This window comes from Ursus arctos, unplaced genomic scaffold (genome assembly GCF_023065955.2).
Source record: "Ursus arctos isolate Adak ecotype North America unplaced genomic scaffold, UrsArc2.0 scaffold_31, whole genome shotgun sequence".
Lineage (NCBI taxonomy): Eukaryota > Metazoa > Chordata > Mammalia > Carnivora > Ursidae > Ursus > Ursus arctos.
Genome location: NW_026622997.1, coordinates 14,822,585 through 14,847,385, shown reverse-complemented (window position 1 = coordinate 14,847,385; position 24,801 = coordinate 14,822,585). Strand labels below are relative to the sequence as shown.

The window sequence follows — 24,801 nt, the reverse complement described above, 5'->3', positions numbered from 1 at the left end:
AAAACATTCCCTCCCAACTCCATGTAAAAGCAGCCAAATAAAAACCATAGTTGCTCAGGACTCTTGTCTAATTTTAATCCCTATTTTCAACCCAAGACAGGTCCAAAAGGGTTAAAAGTCAGTGGTAAGTTCCATTTGTTGCTGCATGTACTGGGGTATATATAAAGGTTGCTAATTCTGGAAACACAGTGCCTATCTATAGCAAGCAATCTTTTATACAGAACTGGAGAAGGAGTTCTGTTTACACTCTTCTTCTGCAAATATGAGAAACATCTAAATAAACTTTCAGAAGAGAAGAAACACAGGAGAAAGAGTCTTGGGATGTGCCCCTGGTATGTGGACACCCCCCACCTTCTATCCCCTATCTTACCACCCCCACCCCCCACCCCATGGAGTTTGCAGCAGTTTCTAGAAATACAGAAAGCCACAGGGTAGGCCTAGCATTTCTTCCTGGAAACATCTCTTGAACGTGAACATTTGGATAAAAAAGCATTGGGCTACAATTAGAAGTCCCACGACAACACAAAGACAGGCAAAAGGAATTTATGGGGTGGGGATGGTTGTCACTCTTGGAAGGGACTCTGGAGGGGTTCCCTGGAGTACCAGCAGTAACATATTTTCTTGTGCGGGTTACTCAGGTAAGGATCTGTTTGAAAATTCAGTGACCGATTCCAATTAGTGCAGTTGTATGTCTATGTAGTATTTCAATACAAAGTTTAAGAAAGTTACAGATATGTAGGAATGTGATTTTTTTAAATAAATTTGTAAAATAAAACATGAGACTTCAAAGAAACGCTGGCCCCTTCAGTTCCTTGCTCTGGCCCCTTTTCCTCTGCCCAGGGTCATCCGTGGTATCACAGTGCTAGTTCTGAGTCTCCAGCTTTCAGGTTTCGAGGCCCTGATTCTTAACGACTCGACACTGGTGTTCTCAGTATCAAGTCCGTATCCTGTACAATGATAGTTATTTCAATATTTTAGAAACTCTGAAGTATGGATGTATTTAGATCAAGACCAATGACTAATATGCTTAATTTATAGTAAAAGATAAACTCTTAAGCCCTCTACAAATCTAGACCAGTTTTCTTCTGTGTGAGTTTTTTGTTGGTTGTGTAAGTAGGCTCCACGCCCAATGTGCGGCATGAACGCACAACTCGGAGAAGAAGAGTCACATCCTCTAGGACTGAACCAGCCAGGTGCCCCCCCAATGAGTTCTGATGAGAGATCATATTGGGATGTTCTGATGTGCTCATTATGATGCTCTCGCGTGACTGACCGAAAGGACTCACGATGGAAGTTTTGTGAATCTGTCACATGTGTTTCTGGAATAAAAGTGAAATGCAGTTTTTCTGTTATTCTTATTCTTCCAAACAAACATGTGATATTCCTACCATTTACAGATTTTCCTGGACTTAAAATGGGGTCAAGTCCCAATAAACCCACTGTTCGTTGAAAATACTGAGTTGAAAATACATTTGATACGCCTAACCCACTGAACATCAACGCTTAGTCTAGCCTACCTCAAATATGCTCAGAATACCCACACTGCCTTTGGTTGGCCAATATCATCTAACGCAGAGCCTGTCTGGTAATACGGTGTTGACGGTCTCATGTCGTTGACCGAACACTGTACTGGAAGTGAAAACCAGAGCATCAGCTGTGGATCAGCTGTGGACCCTTGCGACCGCAGGGCTGACGGGAGCTGCAGCTCGCCGCTGACGCCCACGAGAGAGCACAGTGTATACCTAGCTCAGGAAAAGATCAAAATTCAAAATTCAAACTACAGTTTCCACCCAATGCAAATTACATTCACACCCATCCTAAAGATGAAAAATAGTAAGCAGAACCAGAACCACCATGTCGGGGGGACTGTCTATATTCGGAATCACAGATAAAAACAAACCAAAGCTAACAAAAGCTTACCACATTGAAGCCTAATAATGATATAGCTACATACTGTATTTACTTGTAGTTTATTACCCCAGTGAATACTATTACTAAAAATGGCCATGCTTTTTTTTTTTAAGTAATAGAAGTCCAACTAATTCTATTACTTATGGAAAACAATAAATAAATAATATGGGAAAAGTCTGCCAAATAGAACGAATAATCAGCAGCTATTAGGATGCCAGAGGGTCTCTAGGAAACCATCATATTCACCTGGGAACACACAACATTCATTCACCAAGATTTTTTAAAAGGCCGAATAAAAAGCTGCTTTTCCAGACCCCGAAGGCTACATATTCCATGATTCCGTTTTTATGACATTCTGGAAAGGCAAAACCACAGGAAAGAGAACAGGTCAGGATTTGCCAACAAGGTAGTAAACACTCTACAACTGTCAGGACACACGGGACTGGATACCCAGAAGTGCATATGAATTTAAAAATAAAAAAAAAAAGGAAACTTCTTCAAATTCAACAATATTGTGTAACAGAATGGGTCTCCTTCATTGTAAATGGATACATTTAAAAATTCCACTTTGCAGTATAACAACAGAATTTTTCATTTGAGAAATATTAATATTCACTACTTTTTTGATGAATTCAAACACATTTATAGAATCTCATCATTAAAACTTCTCTTTCAGTATTAGATAACATACATACCAAAATGTTACTGCCCCTTTCCTCCAAAATCTAGAGTATTTCAGAAAGAAATTGTGAGAAGCACTAAATATACAGACTATTGTATTATGACTTAGAAGTCCCATTTTCGGGGCGCCCGGGGTGGCTCTGTCAGTTAAACATCTGCCTTCGGCTCAGGTCATGATCTCAGGGTCCTGGGAGTGAGCCCCACATCGGGCTCCCTACCCAGCGGGGAGTCTGCTTCTCCCTCTCCCTCTGTGCTCTCTCTCTCTCAAATAATAAATAAAATCTTTAAAAAAAAAAAAAAAGTCCCATCTTCGTGACCCAATTCAGTTGCTACATCAGGTGACCCAAACAAATCACTTCACCTTCCTGGGCTTGGTTCCTCTAAACCTAAATGATGGGACTATATTTCCAACTCCAGAATGAAATTAACCCATTCCACTTCACAAAGTCATTGTGTTCTTCTTGAAGTAGCTGTTTCAAGTTTTTACTCTTTCTGGTATGTTTCACTTACAAAAACAAAAACAAAACCTATCCCCAAAACCACATTCAGTGAGCACCTTCCGTGAGTCAGGAGTGGCACTACAGGCTTTAGAGCTCTGCTGGAGTTGTAGGTTACTAGTTGCAGAGTTACGGTACAGTTAAGAGTTCCTACTTGAGTCATTTCTTCGAACACGTGCCTCCTTTCCCATCACCACCGTGAGATCAGCAGTATCATTCCTCGGCTGAGGAAATGAAGTTTGCAGAACTGAAGGGATCTGCCCGATATCACAGGCTAGAAGCAGCCAGGATTTGAGCCCCCTCCCCCCACATTCCTCATTCTACCACAGGTCTCAATTCCATGTGGACCACTGGAGGACTCTGAAGGTAAACGAGGCCACGTCTGTTTCATTTGGCACAGTTCTCACTCCACGCATCCCTCTTGGGACACAATGGATGGAAGCAGACAGGGAGATGGACCTGATGACCCTTCCTGAGACACCCTGTTTCTTTTCTTTTTTTTTTTAAAGATTTTATTTATTTATTTATTTATTTATTTATTTATTTGACAGAGATAGAGGCAGCCAGCGAGAGAGGGAACACAAGTAGGGGGAGTGGGAGAGGAAGAAGCAGGCTCCCAGCGGAAGAGCCTGATGTGGGGCTCGATCCCAGATCCCCGGGATCATGCCCTGAGCTGAAGGCAGACGCTTAACTACTGAGCCACCCAGGCGCCCCATGAGACACCCTGTTTTATCCTGGCTCAGGTGCCCCCTCATTCTGATGGAAACAATACTGCATTTTCTTTTCCAATCGGGGCAGAGAGAGGAGATTGAGATTATCTGGAAATTGCAGGTACCCTCGAGTCAGGATGTCGACATTGACAAAGGATTATTGTTGATCACCCGCGTTTCTTCGTACCTAAGCATGAACTGACCACCAAAAAATGATGTACGTGACACAAACACTCTCACTGGCCAGTGTCATACTGTCAGTTACTCTTTTCCTCTCATGTCCCCACACAGGAGAGTAGTACTGGAAGCTGGGGAGAGGGGGAAATTCAAGCTGATTTTGTCTGAGTTCTAGAAAATCTTCCAGATCCTTTGGAGTAATCTCAGAAGCCTCTGCATCACGGAAAAACTGTGTTTTTCCAGTACCTGTTGTCTCTTAAGGAGGACAACTGGGTGGAATAAAAACAGAAACAAACACCTAATAGTATTTATACTTACCAGGCACCATTTTGGGCAACTGATACGTATTACTACACATAATTCACTTACAGTGATAGGTACTATTATCGTCCCCATTTTACAAACACAGAAACTGAGATTCAGAATGATTACATCATTTGCCTCCAATTGTATACACTAGGAATCTGCAAAACTGCATTTGAAGCCAAGTAGTCTGGCTCCAGAGGGCCTCCTTCCCTCCCCCACAGTTATATATTACACTCGCCTCCGTCTAGCTCAGTGTTATGGGCGTGCCCAGAAAATACTCTCCAAAAACAAGGAGAAATGTGCTATATTAAGACAGCCAGGCAAATGGGGATATTGTGTTAGTACTCAGTAACTAACATCCTCATTTGGTTAGAATTTTACAAAAAAAAATCACCTCCACCCACTGCCAGTGATGACTGGCCTGAGTTTTATTAAGTTATGGCAGGAGGGGTGGTTGGCATCTAAACATAGACGTAGGGACTGTGAGGGAAAAGGAGGGAAATTCATTGCCCAGAGGCCATTGTTCCAGTAATCCTATACTGGAAAATGGGGCAGGATGGAAATGGTCATAGAATCAACAAAGGCTGAGCTGGGAGCTACTTTCTTCATCATCTTGTAAATTGCTGGTATTGTCTCCATTTTACAGATGGGTCAACTGAAGCCCACACAGGGCAGGTTACTGCATGCTCCAGAGTTAAAGAAACAAAAAATGCAGAACTTTTTTGAGATCACCCACCCCACTTTCCTCATTTTACTGAGGAGGAACCCAAGGCCCAGGAAAGTTACGTGACTTAGCTAAGGGCAAACAGCTAATCAAGGACAGAGGCTAGAAGATAATTTTACAGTGTGCATATCTAGGTCATTGGCCTTTCTTACGTGGTCCAGTGCCTGGAGTTTGAAGAACTTATAAAAAGGAAAATAAAACATTCATACCAGGCTTGTAACACTTACTGTCCATTTATTTAGTCAACTATTTTTAGGGGTACAGTGTGAAGTGTTTAAAACACTCAAAGGCTATAAACTGCTGTTCTAATTTTTTTTTTTTTTTTAAGATTTACCTATTTATTTTAGACAGAGAGGGCGAGACAGCATAAGGGGCAGAGGAAGAGGGAGAATCTCGAGCAGACTCCCCACCAAGCTCAGAGCCTGACTCGGGACTTGATCCCACGACCCCAACCAAGATCATGACCTGAGCCGAAATCAAGAGTCAGACACTGAGCCACCCAGGCGCCCCTGCTTTTCTAATTCTTGAGTGTCCTTTGGGGTCATCCCAAACTCTCATCCTTAGAGCCACCCGAGATTCTTCTGGCTCTTTTACAAACATCTTTGAAAAGAAATACTAGCGAGTCAGAGGCACTGGTGTGAAATGCATTATTCTACATGTATATACAATGGGGAGTGAAACTGAATCAGAACTCCCCAATACACAATTCTTAGTTTTTAATAAATTCCCAAATACCTTCCAAACTTTCTCTAATGTCCTAAAACCAAAAATTAACTGGGATTCAGGTCAGTCGTGTAAACTTGCCCAGTGTCAGACCAGCCGTCACCTGACGAGGCTGGGATGCGAAGTCGGAATTTGTCCCTCCGCACAGTCCTGCAAGATGAGAGGAGCCCTGTGCAAAGCCCAGAAGCTTGAAACCTGGGGAATCTCAGACGAAATCACACATGCAAAAAATTAACAAGATGACTGAACCCCCCAGGGAAGGCTCTGCCAGAACCAGTGGTCATAGTAAATACATTAATACAGAGCCGAAAGCGAAATATCCTTGCATCATTTCCACAAACACACAGGGACTCATCAAATAAGAAGACTGTCTATTTGTCCTTTTTTTTCTTTTCCTAAATAGAGGAAGTGGATATTCAACAGCAACAAGAGATGAACAAAAGTATCTCTAAACACCGCACGTGGAAGGGTCTATCCCACTAAATCAGTGTTACTACTCCTAGTAACATACTCCTCCCATTTTCCCTGCAGGAAGAGGAGGGCCAAGAGAAGGGAAATGTTAACAAGCATTATTCTGACTCTTGCTCCTAAGGCTTAAAGAGTTTGTAGATTCAGCTTTGTCCACAAAAAAAAAAAAAAAAAAAAAAAAGGAAGACGAAAATACAGTCTGGTTGATGTAATATATCCTAGAAGTTTAGGCTGGATAAAAAGATTTTCACTTTTCAGCAAATCATTATCATGGGATATGTAGAAAGCCTCAGCCTGGACTACTGGAATTTTATATTTCCTTTGAAAAGAGGAAGCTACTCTTTCCAAAAAGCCTGAAAATTATAGAGTCAACGCAATGATTTTTCATACATTTTGTTTTCTGGCTTTGAGTTTGTGTAGTATGTTTGTAGTTGCAGAAACTGGTTGATGAGCACAAGAGGGTTACGGTGCTGCGTGCTGGTGAATTTCCTATGCGAGTTTATAAATTATCCCTGTGTAGTAGCTAGGAGGGGCAACGTTTGTTTTAACTTTGAGGAAGTTGAACACCCAAAATGGGAAGGATGTGGCTGCCAGCAAAAACCTGTATAGAATGATTGTGAAAAAACTCTCGTTTCTTTCGGGTTCTGGCTGTGCTGATTTCCTTTTCTGAGAAACTGTATTATGCTCTAAACAAACACCATGTAAGTCCCTTCTGGTGCGCGGTATGCTTTCAGAAAACAAAACCACCTATGAATCCCAATTCCTGTTCCTCGCACCTGATGTGATCACAAAAATAAAGTCCTGAAGACACTACTGACATCCTTTGGATTTTTAAGGAAACGCTTCTCATGGATAATACACACTTAGCAATATTCACGTGAGGACGAAGTGAGCTGTTTTCGTGGTTTCAAAAACTACACTGGTTACATTAAGGGAAATCAAAATTGCAAAGAGTAAGTAAGTGCCCATCCCAACACGTGAAACCGCTTACATTTCCCTGTACTTCCTTCTGGTTTTCTTTGGGTGTATCTACATCCAGTTGTATATGGTGGTGGAGGTATGGTGTAGACATCCTTTTATAGTAAAAAGATATTTAAATTAATTTTATTTAACACCTTGAGGATCTCGTTGTTTAGGCATTCTATGTCACATTAAGGTTTTCTTTATATATACTCATAGTATTAAGTGTGTTACTCACTTGGCTCTCAACTTTTTCATTTAATTCTCAGAACAACTTATTTTTTTAAAAAAATTTTTGTTTTATTTTTTTAAGTAATCTCTACACCCAACATGGGGCTCGAACTCACGACCCCAAGATCAAGAGTCACGTACTCGACCAACTGGGCCAGCCAGGTGCCCCTCTCAGAACCACTTATTAAGTAGCTGTTGTTATCAGGCCTGTACAGATGAGGAGTCTGAGGTTAGAGCTACCCAGGTCACCAAGCTAGTAAGGACAAATCTCAAATTCATTAGCGGGTTTGCCTCATTCCTGAACCCTGGGGATATTTGCTCAATAAGAGTACTTTCCCGTCAGCCCTTTGCACACCACTTTTACAACATCCTCTACATGCAGCCAACACCAACCGTCCAGCTTTTCCTGATATGCCCTCACTTTCCTTCGTTCTGGTGGCTGCCTTTTTTCTCAGTCAAGAGAGTCTCTGATGGCAATCAGCAGAACCAACATTTGCTGCAAATCTATAAATGGGCTAGTCTCTGTCAAAAAGGGTCTAGATCAGCGGTTCTCGAAGTGTGCTTCCTAGACAAAAATCATCAGGATACCCTGGGAGCTTGTTAGAAATACAGATTCTGGGGCTTGCTCCAGACCTCCTGAATCAGAAAGTCTGAAATCAGCAATCTGTGTTTCACCAGGCTCTGTCCCAGAACCCTACACCATACGCATGACCTTACTTAATACTTATACCTTCTCTGGAAACTAAGTGCTGTTTTATTATTCCCATCATCACAGATGGGTCAACTGAGAGTCAGCATACATTAAGGCCAATCCCATTTAGTCAGCAAATAATAGGAGCCAGGGCTTCAATTCTGTTTGTCGGGCTCCCAAGTCCTTTTCCTAGTATCATGGGGACTCAAAGGCAGATGGAAGGGAATGCTGTTGTAATGGCTCAGAGAAACAGAGTAGAGATACTGATGTTACAGAGATAATTTTGACACTGATTATATATCTATTAGGGCTTTGATATACAAAATATTTTATGTTACTGCTTAAAGAGTCATTGAAATGCAATATTATGTTTTTGTTTAAAATAAAGGCAACGGTGGCTTCTAGAAAATATTTGTCTTATACAATTGGTAGACAATGATGACAGGGTGAAAGAATGTTGGACAAATGGTCTTGCCAGTCCTGAAGTGGTAGCTACATTAATCCTTTCTGCCAGAAATCAAGTCATGTTAAGCTCAGTGGCTATGTACCAATCATAATGGTATTTATATTTAATTAAATCTTCATATATACTTTAATCCAATTTCTTCTGTCTTGCATAATGTCGTTCTAGAGATTAGGAATTAAAAGCTAATTAAGAGCAGTGTTTCCGGACTACTTCCTTCACAGGGGTGGGGAGCAAAGAATGTTTGGGCATAGACTCCCCAATAAAGATGATCCAAATAGTACAGCAGAGCCAATGGCTGGAGGCATCATAAATGATCCTTCAACTGCCTACAGCTTCAGCAGAGCTTAATTATGCAAATAGTAGGCAACCTGCCTAAGGTTTCTCTACCAGGAACTCAACATTTTATGATATAAATTCATCAGTCTAGGCACTCAAGAGCCAGGATGAATTGTAAATTATAAATCTTCCCCAAATTCCTGGCCCAAGAAGAGCCCAGAGCCCTTTTCTAATAGAGGTAAACTGGCCAGAAGGCCCAAATCACTGATATAATATTTTAAAAATCATGTCCAAATTTATTATGTGTACTTAGTATTACCTGGCTACACAAAAGTGGTATCATTTTATTTATTTTATTTTTTTTGAGAGAGAAAGCACGTGCATGGTGGGGGGCACAGAGGGAGACAGAGAATCTTAAGCAGGTTCCACGCCTAGCCTGACACGGGGCTCGATCTCCTGACCTGAGCTGAAATCAAAAGTCAGACGCTTAACCAAATGAGCCACTCAAGTGCCCCTAAAGTGGTATCGTTTTAAAACTCCTTAAATGGATAAGAACCCAGGGAAGTTTCTATTTTATATAATTTCTCCTTCAATCAGAATTTATCTCCATATTGACAAAAGAAGTGCCAGTGTGGATTGTCACCTGGACACACACAAACTCAGCTTTGTTAGACCTGCCTGTTCTGATGACATTCATGAAGACAGGACTCCACCAGGCCATCCATGTTTCTAATTCTCCGTCATTGGTACAACTGGCATGACTGAATGCATCCCTTGTGGTTCTACAAACAGACTTCTAAATTTAGGCTGATGTACAGAGCACACAATGCATACTTTGAAAATGACTGGGACGGATCCAGCCCCGCCCAGATTTAAGGGCCTGGTAACCTTTCCGTGGAGAACACATACCTTCTCAATGGCTCACTGTTTATGTTCGCCGGGAGCTACACCTGGAGAAATGTTTCAAGTTTCTTTCTATTGTTGTCTTTTCCTAACCTTTCATTTTCTTATACTCAGGTGTTTTTTTTTCCTAATCCAGTAGCTAAGAAGTAGCCTAGATCAAATTAAGACAGTAGAAGCCCACTGCGTGAACCGTGAGTAGGCCAGGAAGAAGTACTACCAGCAGGACTGGATGAGCACCAGGTTGTGGGAGAAACTCAAACCAGGTGCAAGTAAGGTGGGAACTAACTAGAGGTGCCCACATAGGGTGCTAGTACTTTCTCTTGGAATCAGAAGCGACCGCATGATGGGCTCAGGGTGACTACCTGGAAACCAGATTTTTTTTAGGGAGGAACTTGGCCCTATTCCAGCTGGAACTCTGGGGCTTGCCAATTCTGCAAGGTCTTTCTGTTATCTTTCTCTTTCTCTTTACTGATATCACTTGTGCGATTTAGCTCTTGTGGAATGATACCTCCAAGCAGTATCTTACCTCCTGTTTCTCTAATCCTTACTATCAAATATTCGCCCCACCCCACCCTGAGATAGGACACTTTTTATACATCCTTCCAAGCTTCTCCTAACTATCTAGCCCCTCCCCCAACCTACCCCACAGCCATCCAGCAAGCCACAAATCCTCAAGTCGGGCACCGTGGTAGGTGGTAGTACAGGGTAGGGATGGGGAAGACAAAGATGGTCGTCCCCTTAAGGAACCCAAACACCGAGGGGGTAGGGCAGAGGAGACATGCACTTAAAAGGAAATTACAATCCAACGCTGGCAGCAGGGGCCTCGAGTAGAGGAGAACCCAGAGTTGGGGTACCAACCATCCGGGAGGTAGGTGATGGGAGATGGCCCCAAGAGGCGCCAGCCAAGGCGGATTGTAAAGGGATGGTTGTAGGGATGTCTCGGAGAGGACATCACGAAAAGCCACCACCCCCCACACAAAAAAATTAAATGAAAACTGCAAAGTGTGTAGGGCCAAGAAGTTGCTGGAACAGAAAGTCTGAGACACCAAGTAAAAAGAAATGAAAGTAGAGAGATGAGTGGGGGGGGGAGGGGGAGAGGAGGAGGAGTCAGGTCATGGAGGTCACGTCACAGTAAGAACTTCAACCCGATCCTCCCGATGATAATGAAAAGCCACCGGAAAGCTTGAAGCAAGGAAACAACAGATACTCATTCTACTAACCTGTCTGAGAGTCCGGTGCACTGGCCATTGTTGGGTTCTGGGAAGCAAAGGTCCCTGGCAACTGCGTTCCACCAAATTGTTTGGGCCCCAGATTATAAAATGCTTTATAAAATGCTTCCAAATAAGAAAAACTTAAGCATTTCAATTAAAATTAGCTTCCTAAATATCTGCATACGATCTATGTAAATAAAGAACACATCTGGTAGCCCTTTGTTTCTCACAGACAATAGGGTACCTAAAATAAAGATTACTTCTCTTTTTCTGTGTATTTTTGTGGTGAACTTAAAAACGGTACATGTAAAATGAACAAGAAATGCCTGGCTGGCTCAGTCCGTACAGCGTGTGACTCTTGATCTTGGGGTTGTAAGTTCGAGCCCCACACTGGGCGTAGAGATTACGTAACAAAAAAAAAAAAAAAAGAATTTAAAGAAAAAGAAAGAAGACGTCTACTCATCGTAAAGACAAAATTTTCAAGATACTTCACATGATTAGGTTCAAAGTCTCAGCTTGGTTGCTTCTCCCCTCAGCCAGCCTTCTGTAAGAATATTAACCGAAGAACACCTCCCATTTCCACTGGTTCACCGAAGAAGAGCCAGACCAAGGCCTGTTCCAGACGGGGACTGAGGAAGCTGGCAGAGAAGCCTGTGTGGGGTTGGCAATCAGTTCTAGCAAGGACTCCAGCTAGCACACTGGCCCTGCTAAGCCTCAGTATGTTTACTGTGTTCACACCACACACACACACACACACACACACACACACACACACACTAGCACTCCATATTCCTGCTAACCTTATTTCCAGCCTAAGTGGTCAGGTGGAGCTTACTTCCACTGTTCTCCCCCTCACCCTTCCATCCTTACCCCGCCCCCTTTCTGGGATTCTGCAGGGAATTTGGGGAATTTGCTTTATTTATTTATTTTTTAAAGATTTTCTTTATTATTTGAGAGAGAGAGTGAGTGCGTGAGAACAAGCAGGGGGGATGGAGAGGGACAAGCACACTCCGCAGTGAGCTTGGAGCCCAATGCAGGGCTACATCTCAGGACCCTGAGATCATGACCTGAGATGAAATCAAGAGTCAGACGCTTAACTGACTGAGCTACCCAAGAGCCCCAGGAATTTGCTTTAGATATAGGAAAGAAGAAATGATTACTCCCTCCTTTCCCGGTGCAAGTTCAAACTTCAGGTCACAGGAATCCAGGATTAGATCCCAGCTTTGCTTGGACAAGCTGTATAAAGAGGAGGGTATTACTTCAATCTCTCTAAGCCTCCTTTTCTTCCTCTGTATAGGAGGAGGACAATGATTATTTCTTATCCTTGAAATGATGTAGAACATACAACCGAAACAAACTAGATCAACCAGAACAATATTAGATGCCACCTACAGCATATTTACATGTGTTTAAAACAGTCCTTTGCAAACAATAAGAATGAACACTCACTACACTCTGATAAATGTTGGCTTACTCCCGCTCCTACAGGTCTCTCTGATCTGACGATTTAGTAGCCCTCGGGATAGAATGTCTGTTTCCAGTCACCTTGCCTGTCCTCTTTCTGCTCTGAGCAGACTTTCGTGACCACCACTCCAATTTGGCTCTTAGGAATGCTGCATATTAAGAGTCACTGCTCTGAATCTACTTTCGGCTATGAAGGTAGCTTCAAACCGCACTCAAATGTGTCATGGTAACAATACTCCATGTAAGAGCAGGGAGGGAGTCATTTCACATATGGCAGGCATAGGGCCACCCGCACACAGGGCTGATACTCACAGCCGTGCTGTCACAACAGGGGAAACTCGTTTATTGGGACATCACCAGGAACAGGTGCTACAGGTCACACAGGTGTTCTCAGACAACATACAGAAAACAGAATTTTGAAAAGAAACTCAGTCCTGAATCAAAGAGGGAATCTGGTGCTGTTTTCTGTGTTCAATTGTCCGGCATACCTTGGCCCCCTTTCCAAATGATCATAAACAATGGAAAAGACCTCACAGTCTATGAAATCAAGAGACTGCAAAGTGGAATTTCCAATAATTGGTGACTTCGAAATTGAGAATTTACTTTGGATCAATTCCAGCTGTTGATCGACTCTGTGTATTCCAATTCATTTTACCCATTCTTCTTGACAACAAAATATTAGACTGTTTTTGTTGAACTGAGTCGGCACTTGGTTAGGTCTTAGATTAGAGACATTTAACTGAAGAGATAATTGATCAACTTCGAAAGAAGATTCACAGATTCTAAAAGCAGCCCCACCAACTTTGAGCAATGACTTTGAGGATGAATGGAATACTGTGTGACATGCTCTGAATGGAATACTGTGTGACATACCTATTTCAACTCATAAATTCTAGAATGCTTATTAAAAATCAATTTCAACACATCATAGCTGTGCTTATCAAGGACGATGAAAAGCATTCATTCACAAGGCTGAGTTAGTATATGTCAATTACACCTCAATTTAAAAAAAAAACGCAAACAAAAGACTGAGCTACGCGATACACGATCAAAGACAGCTTTGCCAGAGCTCCTGCAGCTCTGCGTACTTCTTAGATCACTATATTGCACACAGTTACAAGACAGCAAACTGGCATGAAGCTGGTCACTAAAAAGCAACCAGATGATGGTTTTCTAAGCACTAAAAATTTTTTTTCAAGTAATTTCAAAGGAGTCTGTTCCCTAGAAGTGTTGGACAAGAGTGAACTCAAGAAAAAATTGGAATGGAAATCGGCACATACCTGGAATCCTATTAAGTGTCACCCAGAAATGTTCATCCGGGCTGTAAGTATCTTTTGACCAGTGTAGTAGATCAACGGCCCTTTTGTCATGGAAGACAAAGTTGACAAACTCTCTGGTAAGGGCCACATAGGCAGTGCCAAAGTAGATGGTCAGCTGATGTGGAGGTGAGGTTTTCAAAATATTAGTATTTTTCACAAAAGAGCCATCTTTGCCTATGTGCTCCTGGTGGACGAATTTAGTCCGCTTAATTGCGTGAGCTGGGGGCAGCACCCCCGGGGTAATGTTTTTCCCTTTAAATCCTTTCAGATACTGAATTATCTCCCTGTTGGTTTTCAGGGGGAAGTCTTGCCCACACGTGTTGATGGCGTACTTCCACGGCACCTTGGACGCAGTTAGGTCTTTGAGGCAGTTCAAGTCAGCCTGGAGCCGGGAGATGCCCCCGTAGACCACTGGCTCTATCTTTGAGGCAACAAAAGCATTTTGGAAGCAACTCAGTAACTGCCACACAGATTCCTTAAACTCAGCTGTGGCTTTCTCATCCACATGGACGCAGTAGACATTTTGGGGCATGTAGACAGCCCTGAAGAGCCTTTCAAAAGTATCAAAGTCCTTATGGATGACCATGACATAAGCCAAAGGGAAAGCAACCTCTTCTTCCGACAGGGGGCTGGTGATGTAGTGGTTCTGGATTAGGTAGTCCTTACACGGGACACTCCCCAGAGGTGATGACAAGGTCTTTCCCCACAAAAAAGTTGACTTACCTTCTAAGACGTAATCACAGGCATCTATTCTAAAATACTTGTGACTGGAGCCATTCAGCGTCCCGAAACTCTTTGGCAGGTGTAACTGGCTATTATAAAGTATCACGAAAACAACCACACTGAGCAGAGTGAAAGCAAAAAAGCAGTACCTCCAAAAGTTCATTATTTTCACTTCCTTGGGGAAGGAATCTCTCTCCAGGGATTGAGAAATGACCAGACCCTGAAAGCACACGTGTGAAGAGGTTGAACTGACTTCTCTTCCCAGTCTTGAATTTCGGCAAGCTGCTCCCGAGGGCTGGAGTCCTTCAAGCCTCATTGACCGTCTGCTGCGGCGTGGCGTCCATCCCCGCGGCGCCGGCCGGAGGAGAGATGCTGCTCCAGCCCGCACTGCTCTTCTGACCCTGGGTGCAGAATCCCCAGCAGCCAGCCGCGCGCCGCGCAGCCCGGTCCCGCCTCCCGCCCGGACCTCCTCATTTGCATACGAAACTCAAGGGGCGGATCTTAGCAAATTACGTTCTGGAACGGACTGACGGGTCCTTTTCACCCGGGCTGAGTTTCCCTCGCTTCGCCCCGCCCCCCTTCCATCCCGTCTCCTCCGATCTGCTCTCCCTGCGCTTCTCAGGCGCTCTCCTCGGCTTGGAGAGTGAGTGCTTCTACTTTTTCTGCCTCGCCCCGCAACCTGCTAGCAGCCCTTGGGAACCACGGCATTTAGGACTTCCGCCCCTCGGCTTTGTTCGTCTTCCCGTTTCTCTGCCCCTCTTTAGCATTTCAGTGTTATTTCTACCTCTGAGCACACAGACACAGATAAGAAAAAACGCACTTGTAATAGGCGTAAGTAGAAGATCATCAACGGCCGAGGAGTCTGTGGCGAGGTGGGTGTTCCCTGGGTTAAATCAGACAGTCTGATGGTGTTACCTCGCATATGCATGTGTGCGTAGGCTACGGAAGAGGGGAAAAAAGAATTACACGCTTGGGGCATGAGATGAGGGCAGAAGGATGCGAGCAGTGAGTTGTAACATTAAAGGGTCTGTGTGGATGACATAAATGAAATAAAACACCTTAGTTTGCGTGCCAGAGGGAAAGGCGAGAGTCATTGTTCCCAGAAAGTTGGTTCTCATTTCACACAGAGCTTCAGAGAGCTTGAACTCCTGACACCCCAGTATCTACAGTATGTGGAGTGACTCGCCCCTGGTCTTTCGCAAGGTCTGACATCTTCAGATTTGAGGTCATTTCATCCAAATCAAAGAAGTCTGCTTCCCACCCAGCCCCCTCTTCTCCCACTTCCTTACTCTGAAGAAAAAACAAAGGCTTCAGGGCTGCTGCAAAATTCCTGGAAGTATCAGTCAGTGTAACCCAGGGGAGGCAGGAAGGGAAGCCCAGCAGGTCTGGTCACATTGCACAGGAGCTGTCGCTCACCTGGGCCGGTGCTTGGAGCGCTCAGCAAATGCGGAGTGCACTGTAGACTTTTGAGGGTGGTAAGGACACTTCTGGGGGGGAAGTGACTTGTCCAGCTAAAAATAAAAAATTAATTGTGGCAGCCACAGTGGTAGCTAAAAGTGGCCTGCTCCCCTCGCAGCCCGCAGTCACCCATCCATCCTACCTGTCTGGGCACCATGTGGCCCTGGGAGCAGCTGCCTCTGTCAGGAAAGTGTTTGGTGTATGATGCAGCAATCTCCCTGCCCCCTTCCAATCCCACACCCCCTCCCCCTTAGCTTACTAGCATTCACGGAGCTCATGAATGACAACAGTAGCTTGGAGGTGACCAATATTGATTTGGAAACAGACCCAAAGATCATCTAACGCACCCCTTATTTTGCAGATGAGGAAATGGAAGCCAAGAAGAATATTTTTTTCCAAAGTCATTCAGCTGGACAGAAGCCAGAAACCTTCATTCTGCAGCTCCCTTTCCAGTCTATTTGGCTTCAAATCCCCGCTGGTCAGTGACCGGCTACGAAACCAGGGTAAAGTTACTTAACCTCTCTTAGCCCCGGGGTTCTTTATCTGTGAGATGAAAAAATCACAGCAGTTCCCATTTCGCGTGGTGTGAAGAACGGGTAAATGAGATGATGCTTGTTCTGGGTTTGGGTATACGATCACAAGTGTTCACTACACATTACCAGTTACCGTTGTCATTTCTCTTTTGAAAAATACCCAACATTTCTCACCGTGTGAATGAACTGATATTTTGACTTCTGTTCTTAGTAATGGAAAAGAGAAACATTTATCCTGTTAAGGCTTCCCATTGGGTTGATTGATTCCCACTGAACACGAGGGGAGGTTAAATCTTGCTCTTTCCCTCCCATTGCTAGCCCTTTTGGCCCAGACAAAAAGTAGAAATGTGGCTATAGAAAGGGAAGAACTGAACCGTCCATTTGGACGCCTTCACTTCCCTTCGTTCTAGTGGAAGTGAAGCTGGTGGAGGAAGGGAAAGGCAGGGCTAGTAAGTTCACGAGTGTCAGCGAACACTTGGCCAAGGTGTCATGGACATAGAGGGAGTGTGCGGACCTCAGGGAAGAGCCTGGGTCCCACCTAAAGCAAGCAGCTCCCTCTCAGTGCTGGCTATTAATGCCATGCTGGTCATAGGGCCAGTGCTGCCAGCTTTTCAGATATTTTAAGAGAAGTGAGAAAGCTGAGTTTTATATATATATATAAATATGTATATATATATATATATATATATATCCCAAACTCTTTCAATGTTACTAAGTCGTGAACACATTTGTAAGACACATGCGTGTACATTCACTCCCGAAGACTGCATTTGGGCCTAAGGATGCCGGTTTATCGTCTTTGCTTTCAGCATTAAAGGTCATGTATTTTGAATCCCTCTTGAGACTTAGCCTATGGACTCTTAGCTTAGACATAATCATAACAAACTGACTCAGAACTGAACAGATTAAAAGTCACAGATGAAAAGAGGGATGTAGCACTGGGGATCGGGGCACCCTGTGGTCAGCGAGAAGGGGCGGACAGAGGGTGAAATAGGTTCCAGAAAAGCTCCAGAAGCAGAGCATTGCACAATCATTCCATTAAAGGATGGCTGACAGTCCTACAGCTCGGTGACCATTTTATTACTGTCGACAAGGACCTCCAGTATTGTAAAATATCAAATAAGTTAATGTCACTATGAAACGGCTGGACAACCGTACAGATCACTGCAAACATTGGGCCAACCAGACTTTCTTTGAAAACAAGCAGAGTACTAACATCTAGCGAATAGGAATATAAATGTATTTCTATATTTTATGCATATGTGCTGCAGATGTTATTTAAAAAGTCATTTGTAGGGGCGCCTGGGTGGCTCAATCTGTTAAGCATCTGCCTTTGGCTCAGGTCAAGATCCCAGGGTCCTGGGATCGAGTCCTGCATCGGGCTCCTTGCTCATTGGGGACCTGCTTCTCCCTCTCTGTCACTCCCTCTGCTTGAGCTCTCTCTCTCTCTCAAATAAATAACTAAAATCTTTTTAAAAATAAAATAAAAAGTCATTTGTGAAATATGTTTATTCAGAATCTTTTTTTAATTAACCATTTTCTGCACAAAAGGGGAGGCTTTTGGTTATTTAATAACCTCACAATTATGACAAGAATTTTTCCCTGAAAGTATTAGGCAATTATGTTGAACACATGATCCTATATCAGGCATCAGCATTTTTTCTATAAAGGGCCACATAGTAAATATTTTAGGCTTGTAGGACTTTTGTTCTCTGATGCAACCATGGAGAGCTGTTATCACAGCATGAAAGTAGCCATAACACTATGTGCCTGTGTCTTGCTAAATCTTAATTTATGGACACTGGTATCGAAAGTTCATATAATTGCCATGTCACCAAATCATCTTCTTTTGATTTTTTCCCCCAACCATTTAAAAATGTAAAGTCGCTCTTTGTTTGCAGACAGTACAGAAATGGGCCAGGTTTAGCCCAGGGGCTGTATGTAGTTTGCTGATCTCTGTTCTAGATTGCAGTCTGATCCTCCAGGCCCACATTTTGCCGTATTGGAGTCTTTGCAATCACCTAGAATTTCTGTATCTTTAGCAGATAAATGCGGAATGAGGGCAGATAGCGATGTTGGTCATCCTTACACCTGCATGAAGCTGCTTCCACCCACCCTCTGGGTTACAGTGAGGGCCCTGGATTACAGGCTTCAGTGTCCTTCTTTCTTCTAGAAAATGGAGATGCTAAGAAGACTGACCTCATAGGGTTCTAAAGAGATTTCTTTCTTTATCTATATATTTATTTATTTTAAGATTTTGTTTATTTATTTATTTGACACAGAGAGAGAGAGAGAGACCACAAGCAGGGGGAGTGGCAGGCCAGAGGAAGAAGCAAACTCCCTGGAGTCATCAGGGAGCCTGATGTGGGGCTCGATCCCAGGACACCAGGATCATGACCTGAGCCCAAGGCAGAGGCTTAACTGACTGAGCCACCCAGGCACCCCAGGTTCTAAAGAGTTTTAAATAGTTTGGGATGTAAAAAGAGCTTAGAACACACCTTGCACATAAGAATGACTCAACACATCTTAAGTCATCTCTCTGTTGGCAAACTTGGCTCACCCAGGAAACCACCTGCCCCGTCCGCCATCCTAGGTACGTATAGTAAAGCCGAGCAGCTGTACTTGAGGGGTCATTCTGCCACCTAAAAGATCCCGAAGGTTAGGCAGGAGTCTTCAAGGCCACTGTTATCATCATGGGCGACATTGGCCTCTTCTGCCCTATCCCCCTGCCCCGGGGGGGGGGGGGGGGCGGCAGGTACCCTTCATTCCCAGCTGCAGCCCCTTCCACCCATTTTCCAAACCACATCCAAATGGTTACCCACCCCGCAAAAAGGTTATGATAGAGACAAATACACAGAATGGTGGGGAAGACTGAGGCTTTGGAGCAGGGTTTAAACAAGGCTCTGCTGGGGTGGCCCAGCCGGTTAAGCAAGATTCTTGGTTTGGGCTCAGGTCCTGATCTCAGGGTCATGAGATTGAACCCACCATCGGGCTCAGTGTGGCATCTGCTTGTGATTTTCTCTTCCTCTCCCTCTGCCCCTTCGGCTCATGCACTCTTTAAAATGCATAAATAAATCTCTTAAAAAAAACCCGAGGCTCTGCTGCTTACTACATGACCCTGAAAAAGTCTCTTGGAATCACTTTGCCTTAGTTTTCCAATTTTTAAAAAAAGAGTAGTCTATCCAATCTGGCTAAGAGGCCTTCTTCCCCTCTTGCTATGTATGCCACAGAGCACCACCTCATTCTTCCGGGGTCACACTCCTTTTCTTACTTCCCTAACAGTAGCATTCTTCGGGTAGCCAAGTTCTTTCCCCTTCTGGGCTGAATTGCCCAGATTTAATTCTAATCACCCACACAAAAACAAAAGCAAAAACCAAACACACATCACAAACAAAATTTTATCTTTGGTTATATTCTGTTAAATTTCGAGGGACAGAATAAGGGACTGTGTGTCTTTCTAGGCAACTTTTCTGAATGTTTCCTTTGAGAAAAAAAGATTGCAGATTCATGACGAGAACTTGCATGTACAAGGTCTGTCCAGATCTGGGATAGTCTTCTGCCACCCTTCTGACACCAACCATCTCCGAACTCTTCCATCTCCATATTTTTGAACATCAGACTGACATTGCAAGGGGATGGTGTTTCTATTAAGAGACAGTAGTTTATCATTCAGCAGCTGCCAGAGAACTGTATCTTGAAGATATTCTTTATCTTTTGAACGTTTTCAAATAAGTGGAAACAAAACAGTCTTAAAATAGAGATAGGCAGTGACTCCCTCCAACTTCTACTTTTAATAGCCCTATTAAATTCTTGACTCGTGTTCAGTTTATTCAATCCACTCTCCTACTAGCTTCTTTCCCACAGAACCTGTCATTAACTTGAGTTTAGACAGTTTATTAGGGCAGAGGGCTTGGATCAATCCCAAAAAGCGGACACTTCTTTCCTAGACATTAAAATGCTGGAACAAATTTGTCTCCAAGATATGTCCTGTGTTTGCACTTCATTGGAGATCTTTCCATTTGATTCTCCCACTGGTTAAAGTGGTTTTAGGGGTGCCTGAGCGGCTCAGTCGTTAAGCGTCTGCCTTCAGCTCAGGTCAAGATCCTGGAGTCCTGGGATGGAGCCCCTCATTGGACTCCTTGCTCAGCGGGAAGCCTGCTTCACCCTCTCCCACTCACCCTGCTTCTGTTCCCCATCTCGCTGTCTGTCAAATAAATACATAAAATCTTTTAAGAAAATAAAGTAGTTTTAGATTCAGATTTTATGTGTACTGATTTATCCTTTTAAATGACTTCCTTAAACTTTATCCTTTCTCCTCAAAAACAATGGAAAAATTGTTATAAGTAGAGTAGGCTTGGTCCCAGTCTGCTTTGGTTAGGGCCCTCGTGACTGGTAGCGCAGTTTCAATCATTACCCTTCAACGAGTCTTTAGTATGATGGAACCTGCATAACTGAGTGGTTTGATTATAACTTGTTTCCAGTTTATTAATCGGTGCTGTTCTATGGAAGATAAATATCTTGATCCTGAGATGACCTGGGCATTGGGAAGTGAGCAGGAATGTGTTGGGGCAGTGCTTAGGGTAACCAGCTGTCCCAGTTTGCCCAAGAGGGAGGGATTTTTGGGGATGTGGGATTTTTCAGTGCTAAAACTGGGAAAGTCCTGGGCACATCAGGATGAATTGGTCACCCTAGACACCAGCAGTCCTGCCCACTCATATTTGCTTAAAGAGTATTCAGTAACTGATCAGTGCCTGGGGCGTCTGGGTGGCTCAGTTGGTTAAGCGGCTGACTCTTGATTTCAGCTCAGGTCATGATCTCAGGGTTGTGAGATCAAGCCCCCTCTTCCCCCTACCCCATGATGGGCGTGGAGCCTGATTAAGATTCTCTTCCCCTCTGCCCCCCCCTCAAAAAAAAAAAAAAAAAGGAAAAGTAAAGAAAAGAAAGGTTAAAAAAAATACCAGGGGCACCTGGGTGGTTCAGTTGGTGAAGCATCTGACTCTTGATTTCAGCTCAGGTAATGATCTTAGGGTCACAAGATTGAGCCCCACATAGGGCTCCTCACTCAGTGGGGAGTCTGCTGGAGATCCTTTCCCTCTGCTTCTCCCCTGCTCATGAGCTCGCATGTGCCCTCTCTCTCTCTCTCTCTCTCTCTCAAATAAATAATTCCTTAAAAAATAAATAACTGATCAGGGTGGAAGGGAAATAAATGTTTAAGCCATTGATCTGGGTGTGGGAGCATCAGACCATCCAAAGTCTGCAAACTGTAATGCATAAAAACTATATAACCCTTCCCTACATAGCCCAAACCACCTAGGAATAGGGACAAAATGATTAGCATTTGTAGGAAAGCTTCTCAGTGAACCAAAAAGGACACACAAATTGTTGTACCCATACAGATGTTCCCCAGTGGATATAAAAATGTCTTAATAACAACCTACATAATGAAGGGAGAACCCAAAAGGAAAATAACTGTTACTATAGTGTTAACAGATACTGAAATCCCCTCTCCTCCACATCACATGTGACTTGAGACGTCTTCTTTCTGTTAAAATGAGACTAATAGATAAATATGGGGGTCTAATGAATGGATACACTTATTTTAACATTTGCAGTAAATGGGGCAATAAAGCCAGAAAATGTTCACTTATTTACGGAGCAGCAGAGTCAACCAGCCATTTGAGCTCTCCCACTCTCCATTTCCAAATTTGTACAACCTTAGGATTGGAAGTAGACGTTCCCTTAGGCTTCTTTCAGCTCTAAATGCTGTGATTATTCTAAATTCTGCCCAGAATAAAGAGGAGGCTGTTTTTACAGGAAAACTGCTCTGGGTAGCTTTGTTTAGATTCACTGAGGGCAGGAGAAAGTCCAAAATGTGGTAGGATAACTGACCCGTGATAAAATCAAGAAGACTTGGAGGTGGGTGGAGGGCAGTTAGCTCAGACAGACCAAAGTCCTGGGAGAGGAGAAACCAGATGGGGGTGTACAGCCTTTCCAGAAGATCACCGGACACCTAACCAGGACTTCAGGGTCTAAGCTGGGCAGTTTTCAGGTGGGATGTGGGAGAGCGTTTGGAGTCCCGGGCAGGAGGACCTTCCTTTTGCAGACCCCCAAGGAACTCTGACTCAAAGACAGAATTACAGATTTTCATCATGAAGGAGGAATCCCATGAGGATTGGGGCTAAGGAAGTGGGTAGGGGAAAAGGAAGTGTCTAGAAGAGGGGACTTATGATGCAGGAAGCTAACTGCATTGGGATGATCTGAGTATCTTCAGCTTGCTTAATTAAAAAAAGGCAGTTTTGGGGTGCCTGGGTGGCTCGGTCTGTTGAGCGTCCAACTCTTGATTTTGGCTCAGGTCATGAATTTGGGATGGTGGGATCAAGCCTGCATTGGGCACTATGCTCAGTGAGGAGTCTGCTGGAGATTCTCTCTCTCCCTCTCCCTCTGCCCCTCCCCTGCTCACCTGCACATGAACACGTGTGTGCATTCTCTCTCTCTTAAATAAATAAATAAATAAATCTATATAAAAAATGGCAGTTTTATTCTCTAATATGTCCACAATTAAGTTCTTATCTTTTAACTCTGGCTGAAAAGAAAGATTATGGGAAATGGATATCATCCATCTATTCTCTGAAAACATGGCACTGACATGGATATAGGATAAATATATTTTGGGGAAAACCTGCCACTCATGGCTTTCTCCAAAAGCATCTCAAGAAAGAATGTCATATACTCTGCAGGTCAAAGGATGAGAGAAAGACAGGCTTATAAACAGCTCTGGCATTGAGAAACCACATTAAGAAATGGTTAGTTAGGAAAGTCACTAATACATTTATTGCTTTGGATGTCACCTTCTACGATTGCAAATTGTCTACGCTGAGTCTCAGAGAAACAAAATCACCCAAAATCTCAGCAAGGTCATTTCCTTAACCAACTGATGAGTTTTTTCCATCAAAGAAGCGGCCTTATGGGGGCCTGGGTGGTACTGTTAGTTGAGCACCTGACTCCTGGTTTCAGCTCAGATTGTAATCTCAGGGTCTAGGGATTGAGCCCTGCCCTGGGCTCTGTGCTCAGCTGGGAGTCTGCTTAAGACTCTCTCTGCCCCTCCCCAATGCATGCTCCCTTGCTCTCTCTCTCTCAAATAAATAAATAATTTTTTTTTTTTAGAACAGCTTTATGAAAACCCAGATATGGTCTTTAAAGCAGGGGCCTCTACTGATGGGCTGTTCTTTTTACCTCTTTGGTGGTAAGAATAAGGCACCAGTTTGGTAAACTCAGGGATGGTAGACCTCGGATTGAAGCATAGTCTGGCATAAGCCTGTACTGCTCCCAAAATAAGCTTGGCATTGTGAAGCATTCTCAAGGGGAACAAGATGCTTTGGAAAAACTGAAGGAGAGAGAACAGTTCCATTGCTGTTGACCAGGAGCAGAAAGGACTTCAGGAAATGGCCCAGAAAGACTGAACATGGCTAGAAAACGCTGTCTGAAACTGATCCCTCAGAATGTGGCAAAGTAATCTAGGTTGTGGGGTGTGTCTGTGTGTGTGTGTGATGGGGGTGGCGGTGGAGGGGATGATGATTTGTAGCTGACTGGGCAGCAGGGCTGAGCAGCATATTAAAAATTATTTCCATTTAGGAGAACAACAATGGAGTTATCACAATCCTGGATTTCAAGATACACTACAAAGCTGTAGTAACCAAGACAGTATGGTACTGCCACAAAAACAGACACACAAATCAATGGAACAGAGTAGAGAGTCCAGAAATAAACCCAGGCTTATATGGTCAATTACTCTATGGCTAAGGAGGCAATATTATACAACGGGGGAAAAGACGGTCTCTTCAACAAGTGGTGCCAGGAAAACTAGACAGCTACATGTAAAAAAATGAAACGGGTTTTCTTACACCATATACAAAAATAAACTCAAAATGGATTAAAGACCTAAATGTGAGATCTGAAATGGTAAAATTCCTAGAATAAAACATATGCAGTGATTTCCTTGACATCCGCTGTAGAAACATATTTTCTAGCTATGTCTCCTCGAACAAGAGAAACAAAACCAAAATTAAATGATTGGGACTACACCAAAATCATTTTACACAATGCAGGAAAGCAACAAAAGACAACCTGCTGAATGGGAGAAGGTATTTGCAAACAATATATCTGATAATGATTAATATCCAAAGTATACAAAGAACACATAAACTCAACACCAAAAAAACCCAATCCGATTAAAAAATGGGCAGAGGACGTGAATAGACATTTTTTCCAAAGAAAAAATACAAATGAACAATAGATACATGAAAAGACGCTCAACATCACTCATCATCAGGGAAATGCAAATCAAAACCACAGTGAGATACCACCTCACA

General features: G+C 43.4%; 1 protein-coding gene across 4 annotated transcripts in view; it reads right to left on the bottom strand.

Annotated features, from left to right (window-relative positions):
• Window positions 1-24,801, bottom strand: part of LOC113264440 (N-acetyllactosaminide beta-1,6-N-acetylglucosaminyl-transferase) — an 81,456-nt gene that overhangs the window by 16,116 nt on the left and 40,539 nt on the right. Inside the window, exon 1 of one of the 4 annotated variants that reach the window (XM_057304812.1) lies at window positions 13,680-21,290. The exons of 2 other annotated variants lie outside the window; for them this stretch is intronic. In XM_057304812.1, the coding sequence (XP_057160795.1) occupies window positions 13,680-14,757 (1,078 nt within the window). In that variant the 5' untranslated portion in view covers window positions 14,758-21,290. Of the gene's footprint in view, window positions 1-13,679; window positions 21,291-24,801 lie in introns of those variants that run through there. One more of the 4 variants, XM_026511473.4, reaches the window with a different exon arrangement.